This window comes from Macadamia integrifolia, chromosome 1 (genome assembly GCF_013358625.1).
Source record: "Macadamia integrifolia cultivar HAES 741 chromosome 1, SCU_Mint_v3, whole genome shotgun sequence".
Classification (NCBI taxonomy): Eukaryota; Viridiplantae; Streptophyta; class Magnoliopsida; order Proteales; family Proteaceae; genus Macadamia; species Macadamia integrifolia.
The window spans coordinates 15,093,330-15,104,541 of record NC_056557.1 but is presented as its reverse complement, the minus strand read 5'-3'; the positions used below and the strand labels follow the sequence as shown (position 1 = coordinate 15,104,541).

The window sequence follows — 11,212 nt, the reverse complement described above, 5'->3', positions numbered from 1 at the left end:
AAAAAAAAAAAAAAAAATACTGCTCTTTTGGTTTTTTAGCAATGTTTTACAATGATAAGATTTATGAAATTTTCAGAATTGAGAAAAAATCCAGCATTTAAAATTTTAAAACGCACCTACAACAAAAAAAAATCCAATTTTTATTCTTGAACTAGGGGGGCTGACCTTTTATCTTTTTGAAATTTCAATTTTTAACTATTTATTGGATTCAAATAGGAGGTATTTGCTTATTTATGAATAATACCTAAGTAAATGACTTAAAACGATGTTGTTTGGCATAAATAAGTACCAAATCTGGTTCAATACCAAGTTCAGACCAGGTGGTCGAAATAGACTAGTTTCGATAGGGGCAAGTAAATTTACATAGGTGGTCAACGAGGTTCACATCGAAACATGCAAGATAAGGTCTAAAAATGCGAAATTGTCAAAATTTCGTCGAAAATTTACCGAAATCCTGTCCAAACCAGGTACGACATGGTATCGAGGTTGGGGTTTCATCTTGGTTTAGCAGATATCTCGGTCTAAACTTGGTAATGTAGGAATAGATTTGAAAACCAAACCAGTCCCAAAACTGTAGGAACTTTTAAACTAAGAACAACCAAGAATAGCCAAAGTAAGGCAGCAATATAACATATCAGAATTAAGGAAGAAACAGATTTTTGCAAATCAGAATTTCGAACCCAGAAACTGGAATTTATGAGTTCAGACTATAAACCAGATGAAAGCCTAACTTAGATATAGGAATAGGGTTCTAACATACCATAAATCAGAATTTTATCCACAGAAACAAAAGAGGACAGAACTTCCAAAGACCAGAATTTTAAGAAAAAATAATTTTCTGCAACTGAATAATAATTAGGATTTAAGGGCTTAAATTCCCAACTAATGAGACCAATTCAGTGAAGAATAAACCAGCAACCAAACAACAATATTCAGAACAACTCAGATCATTATTCTGGGCAGAAATAAGAATCAACCAGAATAGAGAGAATTTTTATAACAATAAAATTCCGGGTCTGATTGACCCCAAATTAGGATCGAACCACCCTCTCAATAGGCCTAACACTCGACCAAAATAGGGGAGCCATCAGGTGGCTGGTTGGTCTGATCAGTGAAAGATCAGGTAGGAGAAATCTGAGAAATTCGAAACCAGAAATTTAAAGAAAATCAGATCCGTTACCTGATTTGTTTGAACAGTAACAAGCCTTTGAAAAGAAGACTTTGAAAAAGAAAAGGAACACTTGAAGAGGAACCTCTTGGACTTCACGCCGCAAAGAGTCGTTGGATCGAACACCAACCCAATACCCTGATCAAACACAAGGAAGTTCTCTTGCAGAGAAAGCAGCAGCAGCCATGTAGTTTATCAAAATCGTGGTTCATTAAAAGAGTCATCATCTTTATTTATAACAGTGATAAGGGTTACATAAAATAGAAACTAACTTTAGTTTCCAAAAACTGAAATAGGAAACTAAAAATTAAAAACTCAACTAGTTACTAAAACTGAAAATAGAAACTTACAAAATAGAAAATCCTTTAGTTGCTAAACTGGAAATAGAAACTAATTTATGACTGAAAATTAGAAACTAAATAACCTCATCTAAAAAGAAAACTAAAGAAAAAGGAAACAAATCACTGAATCCCGTATGCAACCTTAGAACCCCTAGTTTAGACCCATAAAAGCAGCCCAATATACTCCAAACCACATGGACTGAAGGCCCAACACGTACACAACCCAACCCTAAGCTTATTCCTAATAAAACAAGCCTAGTTTGGTGAAGAATCTGCATCACTTGGTTTCGTCTCGGTTTCTCTTTGGAAACTGTAATTTCCAATCAAGTTCTTGAACCATGGTTTATACAGGCAATCTGAGGATACATGAACATTCCAAATAACAAAATCACTCAGCATTGTCATTATTGTGCATGGGCCGAATGCAGTTCTAACTGGTGATCCACAATTCGAATGAGTAGTGATTATAGAACCATCTCGATTGTACTTCTCTCTCTTTTCTTTTCTTTTCTTTTCTTTTCTTTTCTTTTTTTTTTTTTTTTTTTTTTTTTTTGGTAGGGGGTGTTTGGGGTTCTGATGGAATCCTAGGGCATCTAATAGATTATATTAAATTTTCAAAGAAAACCAGGATCACAGGGCAGAAACTGTTTCTAGACTACTCATAATGAAGCAATATGATAGGGCTGTAACCCAGGTCGAAGGACACCATGAGACTGTGGATCAAGCTCTCAAATTGGGTCCAATCCAACAGTTGGATTAGGAGTCATGACACTGACCAGAAAATAGTAACTTCCCGAAACAGATTTAGTAACCTGTAAAATTAGCAATAGATCTCAGAAATCAGAATCCGAGCAAAATATAGAAACAGAAATTGGAAGTCCCAACACTCTCCAATTTAGTACAGTAAATAAGAATTGGAAACTCAGGATTTAGGGGCTTGAATAAAGAGATTGAGAGCAGCTGTGAAGGTTGTTTGCAGTCCCTTTTGGACAGCATAAGCAGGTCACTTGGAGAAGAAGATCTAGGATGTAACCAGAAATTTAAAATAGATCATACATGAAATCTGCAACAGAACTGGACACGAGATTGATCAAATCGATGGAAGAAACAAGGGTATAGACTACAACAGAGTAGTGATCCGATAGACAGAGTGAGTAAAACCATACCACCACTGAGGAATCTGGAATCAACAAAATGTACATGATAGTAGAAGAAGAGGATGATGGGAGAAATAAAGATATGCAGGTATCCCACCTACTGCAGAAAAGGCATCTCACTTGTCTCCAATCTCCAATTTGGAATCCCACCAGGGAACACTGCTTCTCAAACTCCAAAGGTTGCACATACATGCTATTCTTTTAAGAGCCAAAATAGTGGGGTGCTGGAATCCCCTCCTTTATTTATAATAACTGATGTTACACCAATCAAATAAGAAACTCTTCTAAATAGAAAGAGATCCTTTTATGATTTAACTACTCCCAAAAATTAGAAAGTCTAAAAGGAAATAACTAAGAAGCACTACTAGCTTAGGATAAAAGTAACTACCAATAGAATTAATAAAACATGCTAAAAAAGAGTAAAATAGAATATTCCAGCAGCTATAAGGTATCTTCCAACAGCACTATCCACCCAAGTAGGGTCCACACATTCTAAGAAATAAAGATGATCAATACCCAGCCCAGTTTTAAAGCCCTCAACAGAACCGTGGGCTAATTGGCCTGTGCCAAGTGGACTTGTTTTCCTGCTGGTTCAATGGCTGGCTGGACTGGCCTTTCATCACTTTTTCCTCCTTCAGGTTCCTTCCCACTTTTGAATAATTTCTAAATTTTCATCAGAAATCTCAATGGAAGGTACTCAAATTTTAGAAGAATATATTTTCTACAAATAATTTATTAATGCCAGAACAAGAAAAATACATACATGAAGGCAGTCCAAAGCAGGCTCCACAAGTTTTAAATTCTTGGTCTCAAATGCTAGTCGCAGTGGCTGTAAAACAAGCTCTGCATCAGCTACTTCTAAAGTATGCCCAGCACTTGCTAAGGCCATTATAATATTTCCACTCATGTTGCTGTGTCCTCCCCCCTCGACAGTATGTGAAAGCGAGTCTGGAACATCTTGACTTTCACATTTCACTACTTCAGCACCATCAATGTCGATTGAACTAGCAAACAAGCGAACTTAAATAAATCAAAATAATTTAATTGTAAACAACAGAGAAGCAATTGAATGGTGGAAGGGAAGATGCAGGCAACCTGACCAAAATGAATCTGAAAAGGCCTCAACGGATTTATTTGCCTCCCCAAAATAGAGGGCATTGGTATAGTTTTAACTGGGCAAACCTGGATGATGCAGGACTGCATTACAAGGCCTCATGATCGGGGCTTTAGGCCCAACTAAATGGCCTGGTTTGGGGCCCATTAAGTGACCCTTTAGTGACCTGAGTGGGAAGCCTCTGCAAGGAGATTTACTTTTAATATTTGTTTCTATTTTAAGAGTTATTTTATTTCTATTTGATGTAACTAGAAATTAGGAAGCAATCTAGGTTAGTCTCCATTCTTATTTGGATTATATTTTGAAAGAGATCAACTCTAATATAGTCACTCTTTACTTTATCCTTTCTAGTTTTGCCGCACATCCACCTCAACATCATCATCTCTGCTACGCATAGTTTATCTATATGACACTTCTTAACTATCCAACCATCTGCCCCACACATCTAAGTAAATGTACTACAATCCTATAGAATTTTCCTTTAAGCTTTAAAGGAATACGTTGGTTACACAACACTCCAAACGCACATATCCACTTCACTCATCCCACTTTAATTCTCTGTGAAACATCTATGTCGCATTTATTTATGGTTGACCACATATATCTAAAATGATCATTTTGAGGTATCTCTCCTCAATTTTCACCATTTCGTTATCAATCGTAGTGTGACTACAGTTACACATCATATACTCCGTCTTCATTCTACTTATCTTAAAACTTCTTGATTCCAATGTTGATCTCCATAACTCCAACTCTGTGTTAATTCTTGTTTTTATCTCATCCACCAAAACAATATCATTAGCAAAGAGCATACACCACAAAACGTCATCTTGAATGCTCTTGGTTATATCATCCATGATGAGCACAAACAAATAAAAGCTTAAAGTTGATACTTGATGTAGCCTAATTGTAATAAGGAATTCACTTCATCGCCCTCCCAAGGTTCTCACAGTAGCCACCACACCGTCATACATATCTTTAATTATATCCACATATTTACTCGACACCCATTCACCCTTCTCTTCCCTAGTACATACTAAATTAGCTATATAGGAACACTGTTATAAGCTTTTCCTAGGTCAATAAAGACCATATAGAGATCCTTTTTGCAAGCTTTAAATCTTTCCATAAGCCTACTAAATAAATAGCTTCTGTCGTGAATCTACCTAGCATGAAACCAAATTGGTTCTCCAAGGTAATTTCTCTTCTCATGTGGGTTTCAATAACTCTCTCTCATAATTTCATAGTATGACTCATTAGTTTTATGCCACTATGGTTATCACAATTCTGAATATCACATTTATTTTTGTATATCAAAAAAATAATGTTTCTCCTCCAATCATCTAGAATTCCACTTGTGCTTATAATCTTGTTAAAAAGATTGGTTAACCAAGATACCCCACATAATCCCAAGCTCTTCCACACTTCTATTAGGACTTAATTAGGGCCTAGTGTCTTGCCTAATTTCATCATTCTTAAGGCTTCTTTAACTTCAGTCACTCCAACCTTTCATATATATCAATATGGTGTTTAGATGAGAAATGTAGTCTTCCAAGCCACTCTTGCTCGAAATGCCTCCATTTAGTGGCCCATAAAAATATTTTTCTCATCTCTTCATAATATCCTCGTCCCTTAATAGCACTGTACCATCTTCACTTTTAAAAATCTCACATGGTCGAAATCTCTACTCTTCCTTTCTCTCATTTTAGCTATATCTTATGGATAGCTTTTTCCCCTTCCTTTGTGTTCAACTTATTATAGAGTTCCTCATATTTCTTCGCCCTTACTACCCCAATAATCTTCTTAGCTACGTTTCTAACAACATTATACCTCTTTTTATCTTCTACCTCTTTAGTCCTTTGCCATTTCCTAAAACTAGCTTGCTTAGTTTTAATAATTGCCTAGACCTCATCATCCCACCACCAAGTCTCCCTAGGTGCCTGAAGAATTCTCTCCGCTTTCCCTAGAACTTCTTTAGCAACATTTTTAATACATGCCGTCATCTTGTTCCACATCGTATTGGTGTCTTCCTCAAAGTCCCACTTTCTTGCTTGACCACTTTATCAGTAAATGTATCCAATGAATCCACTTTTAATCCCAAACTACGGCTGGATAACCATCAGTTGCTAATTTTGGGATTCTGCTGTAACATCAGCTTTGTCCACTGGGATATCTTAGGTTTGATCGATGTTACTTCAACTGCTAAGTGGGTGATCTGTCATTAATTTGGGATTGAACTGCTGTGATGATGGGTAGATATTGATTGGTTTCTAATTCTGGAATCTATTTACTATTTTCAGATTTCTATTTAATGGTAGTTTCAATCCATCACTGAAGTTCAGACATAGGAAGTGAGCAGTGATTTAGTAAGAACATGGGTAAGTGCCATCGACCACCATGTTGATTACATTGGGATCTGGACATGTATGCCAACTACATAATGTAAGGGAATTGAGTTGGGTCTGAATCTAACAGTTCAGACCTCAATAGTGTTCTATTAAGAACCTTAATTTTAGTCCGAGGTTTAGAGGTTGGGTTTTCTACAAGCCAGACCTCTTGTTTAAACAGGTAAGTCCACATTTGGGATACTATTGAATCACATTTCTTTCAGGTCTTTAGTTCAGCTAGCCATAAAGAGGTCTTATTATGTTAGGGATTTAAGTAAAAGATTGGTTTCTTAGTTAGAAGATGAATCAGAATTTGGTTGCCTGGGGCCATTACGAAAAAGAATAAGGTTGTTGAATATTATGAAGTTTGTCATTAGATATAGACCTCCCATCTCCAACCAAAGATTCTTCTTGATTTGTCACACTTGGCGCAGATTTCTGACTGATCTCCTTTGTATTATCTGAAATAAAAAGGTTGAAGAATCACTGAGATGACACAATTAATTATTGAGAAGAAAACAAGGAGAAAATTTCCAATAGATACAATTCAAAATCCTATCAACCTCCAGTACATATCAATGTAAAACAAACGAGAAACAAAGACAATATGGCAAAGAGAGAGCTGTTTCATGTCTTATAACCTTTTTCTGAACCCCATTTCTTCCTTGGTTTCTTTCAAAATAGTGAAACAATCCATTAATAAAAATTGGAGGTCCAACAAATGCCAAAAAAAAAATTTTAATTTAAGAAACAAACACAACAGAATTTTAAAATAAATAATAATAAATGGGACATCCACATAGAGAAGGCCGTAATAAATTTTGCTTTATTATACACCTTCAGCTTCCAAATTTTATTCAACAAAAAGAGTTTACCTAACCCATTTTCACACCTGGAACAAAAAAGAGTGATACAGGAAAAGGCCAGATAAAAAGAAGAAAGAACCAAAAGGGCCAGCACAATTAAGTTATAATCAGCCTACAATAGGCCATGACTTGTTATAGTCAGGCCCACACTTAGGCCCATAATCTGTTATAACCTAAGCCCATCATAGACCATTGGCTTGCCTCGACATTCTAGGCATAGAATCCATCAATTAAGACCTTCTTTGAACCTAAGCCACATTGATTAAGTGGATCTATATTTTGCCCTATTTTCTCAGTTATGGTTCACTGTGATTCTGGTTTTTTTACTGTTTTCTGGTCCTGAAGTATTCAGCCTAGTTAACTTCATCATTTGTATCAGAGACATGATCAATAGCAACCATAGTTGTCAAGGCGAAGCCAAGGCATCCAGGAGGCTTTTTTTTTGGATTGGTGCCTTGCTTGTGTCAACATAGTTTTTTGCCCCCTCTACCACCTTGGTTCACCGAGACGCTGTAACAACTATAAGTGACCCACAGTCCTCCCAACCACCTAGCACTGATGATAACTTGAACCACATTATTGAGGCACTTACACAACATACCTAACCTCTCTCACATAGAACAACAACATGTAGAGCCCCATTTTGGCAGTTCTAGACCTAATGAACAGGCAATAACTTTATGAGAACCTTCAGGAGTCCACAGAAGCAACCACCACCACAGCCGCAACCCTCTTTTGAGGATCATATGCGTGGTTATTTTTGAAGTTGGGTACTCATAACCATCATGTTATGGACAACTATTATAAAGTCAAGTTGAAATTAAAGGAGTACAACGGCAAACACAATTCTCAAGTATTCTTTATGCAGTCACCTTGGCTTGGCTGGACTGGACTGGACCGACCATCTTTGGAGGCCTAAGCCAAGACGCAACCAAGCCAAACAGGTTTTCTGGTCTAGCAAGTGTTGGTAAGCTACGCACGAGATTATTTACAAGAGATTTTATTTCTTTCTTAGTTTAATTTTATTCTTTTTATTATTAGGAAGTGGGGTAGATACATAGGAGATTTTTCATGGGCTTATGTAGCTCTATTTCAATTCGCTTCCTTACTTTGTTTTGATTTTTTTACATTTGAATTGGACGTGTAATACAGTAGAGGTTTCAGATATGGAGATTTGAAAGAATGAGTTGAGTTGAGTATTTTGGGTTTGAGAAGCCGGCGTGGCTGTGGTGTTTGTGCGAGTCCCCCCCCCCCTTTTCTTGTCCGATACCTCTTCTTTTTCATCTTCTTTCTTTCCTCATTCCCTGCTTTCACTGCTCATGATCACATCAATGGTTACTGTTTTCCTTCCCTGTTGGGCGGTGATTCCAGAATCACAAGAGAACTAGCTGAATCCTTAGTCCTTGACAATTTTGGTTCTCAGATCTAGATCGAAGGAAGCAAACTCATAGGCGAATCAAACCTCTGAAGATCGACCTCGAAACCCCTTTCAGTTGTGAGAGCTGAACCTGCGACTGAACTGCAGCAACATCCACCGCCAGGTTCTGTCTCAGGTTCTTCCCGCATCCTTCCAGACTGCAGATCTAAGTGGCTATCTTGTGGAGTGACAGAACTGCTTCTTGAGAACTTTTGCCTGAAATTCCAGACCAGACAGAGACTGGAAGTACCACATAAAATAAAGAAGGATACGACTCAAATCTCAGGGGAAAAAGACGTGTCACTGGGGCGATCGATCCCAAACTTCAGGGCAGGAAGTACCACATAAAAAGGGGATGGAGACAGATTGAAAAAGAGAAACTCAAGAGAAACAAAAATAAAGAAGAAGATGAAGGAAGATGAGAATAAAGGGGAAGGTAATCGAACCTCGAAAGAAGGATTGGGGGAGGAGAACGAAGTAAAGGCTGCACTGTCGGCCACTCTAGAATCTTGCCAAGCACTCCACGGTAAAATGAAACAACTCAATTAGTATCCATTCCGTTCTTTTATCATTGAGTGCAAGCAAATATAAAGAAAATAACAAAAACTAACCTATTCAAAATCGATGATTCAGAGTTTGAGCAAACTCCACAACCCTATCCTACAACCCTATAAACATAAATAAAATAATAATAGAAAACATTAACCCAAAGAAATAAATTAGTACCAACCCTTGTAGGTCCAAAAACCCAGGTTTGGCTTGGGTTTCCAAACCTGGTGGTATCAACCCAACCACTTAGAGCCACTGCATCATTCACAGTCCCATGACAGTGTTTGTTTTCCAATGCATTCCCTTCTTATTTCTTCAAAGCTACAGTTCACAGGTATGGTTCAAAGCCACATGACTATGATTGTTTTCCAATTTTCATTCCCTATTCTCTTCTCTAAACCATATTCAACACTATGCTTTCCTTTGATGGAGTCTCTAACCCACCACAAGCAAGCATAGCTTGCCAGCATCTTATTAACCTGCTGCAACTTTTTTTGTATTAAGAATGGACTTGTATGCAAAATTTCTCACATGCTTGGTCATCCAGTCAAGAATTACATCTGGCTCACCTTCTCCATTCAACTTAAGAATCCCAACCTTTATCCCATAATCTCTGCCAATGTAATGTCAAGAGATGTCTTGAGGAATAGTGAGTTTAGTTTGCCTCCTCCGCTTTCTCACAGCTATCATGATGGACGTGGACCAAACACCAAAAACTAGAGCAGATGGTCCTTCATCACTTGGTCTCAAAATTTCATACTCTCAAAGAGTTGATCAAGCTTACCATGAAAGTAAATGAATTCACTTTGCAACCCAATTCCCCTCCCCACCCTCAGCTTACAACCCAGCTTGAGAGAACCTAGATATGCAATCTAAGACTTCTGGTTTTTTCTAAATAAGACATATCAGTGTAGACTTGTGGTTTTCTCTAAATAAGAAAAAACAGTGTAGCAGCTATTTCCAGTTGAGAAAAATTAATTCATTTCATTAAGATTAATAAAATAAATGACCTAAAAGCAATCCCTGAGGTTCCATTTGTTCAAGTTTCAAGTCATAGTGATAGAACGTTTATATTTTTACAATTATTTAGGTCACATATCAAAATGATATCAGCATTGCTATAACTTTACTCGGAGCAAGAGAACAGTGGACCCCTTTATAATTGTTAAGAATAGCAAATACTTTGCAAGAGAACTAACCCAAATATGTCTGAAGCGCTTTCTGAAGCGCGGCATACTTCTTTCCTGAACATTCCTTAAGCATCGACTCAAACGATCGAATGACGAAACCACCCGCAGCACCAGCCATTGGAAGTCTTTATGCCAAAGCCTTCAGCTCTACAATCCTATTCAAACCCTAAACCCAGAAAAACAAAATGCAAACTGCATTGATTAGCCTTAAAACTTTGCAAGTCAAGCAATAGATCAAGCAAGACTAACACGCATCAAACATATTGTCCATAAGTAAAAGTATGATCCACGGAAAATACAACAGAAACACAACAGATCAAGATCGGAAGCCCAAACCCTAAGCCGCTTCCACAGAGGAAGACGAAGTGCACAAACCGGAACCTATATTACTATGATCTAAGCCAAAGAGACGAAGACAAGAGCGTAAAAAACCAACCGAGAACCACAAGACACACCAAAGCCGGACGAAAAGCAAAGAGAGATAAAGACAAACCTGAATCAAGAACTCCTCAGGCTGCACAAGTGATCAAAAAACAGTCAAGCCGGCAAGAATTCAGTAGACATTTGAGATCCGACGACCGCTACAGGGAAACTCTCGTATGACGCAGCACTTAAGGCAAAGAAAAAGAACCCCAGAATGAAGACTCGGGAAATGCGTTTGTAAAGCTAGGGCAGACGAAGCGCTACTGCAAAGTCTGCAACTCCAGAATGACTAACCAGGAATTGTGGCAAACCAGAAGAAATCTTAACCAAATTGGGGATCCGCAAGGGCGCGTTATTTTGTGTACCTGTAGTCTAGAATAATTTTTACTTAAACAAAAAGAGGTGAAAGTAGTGCTAGAATAATGTACACATGCGATTGTTCAATCAGAATACTTTAACGGAGTCGGCTGGTTCGAGTCGGCACGCCTCTCTTTTTGGCTCACTATCACTGTTTTTTTTTTTTTTTCTTTTACCCTTGTCTTCCTCTTTTGAGAAAATTTGGTGTTATGACAACGTAGGTAATTTTTCCACTAAACAAAA

General features: G+C 37.6%; 1 protein-coding gene across 1 annotated transcript in view; it reads right to left on the bottom strand.

The window, feature by feature from the left end:
* LOC122080619 (brefeldin A-inhibited guanine nucleotide-exchange protein 5) overlaps positions 1-10,999 on the bottom strand; it is a 58,614-nt gene extending 47,615 nt beyond the window's left edge. The window contains exons 1-4 of the mRNA XM_042647416.1: positions 10,683-10,999; positions 10,199-10,355; positions 6,553-6,628; positions 3,430-3,670 (exon numbers count right to left, since the gene is read on the bottom strand). Of these exons, the coding sequence (XP_042503350.1) occupies positions 3,430-3,670; positions 6,553-6,628; positions 10,199-10,307 (426 nt within the window). The 5' untranslated portion in view covers positions 10,308-10,355; positions 10,683-10,999. The remainder of the gene's footprint in view (positions 1-3,429; positions 3,671-6,552; positions 6,629-10,198; positions 10,356-10,682) is intronic.
* Between the last annotated feature and the right edge of the window lie 213 nt (positions 11,000-11,212).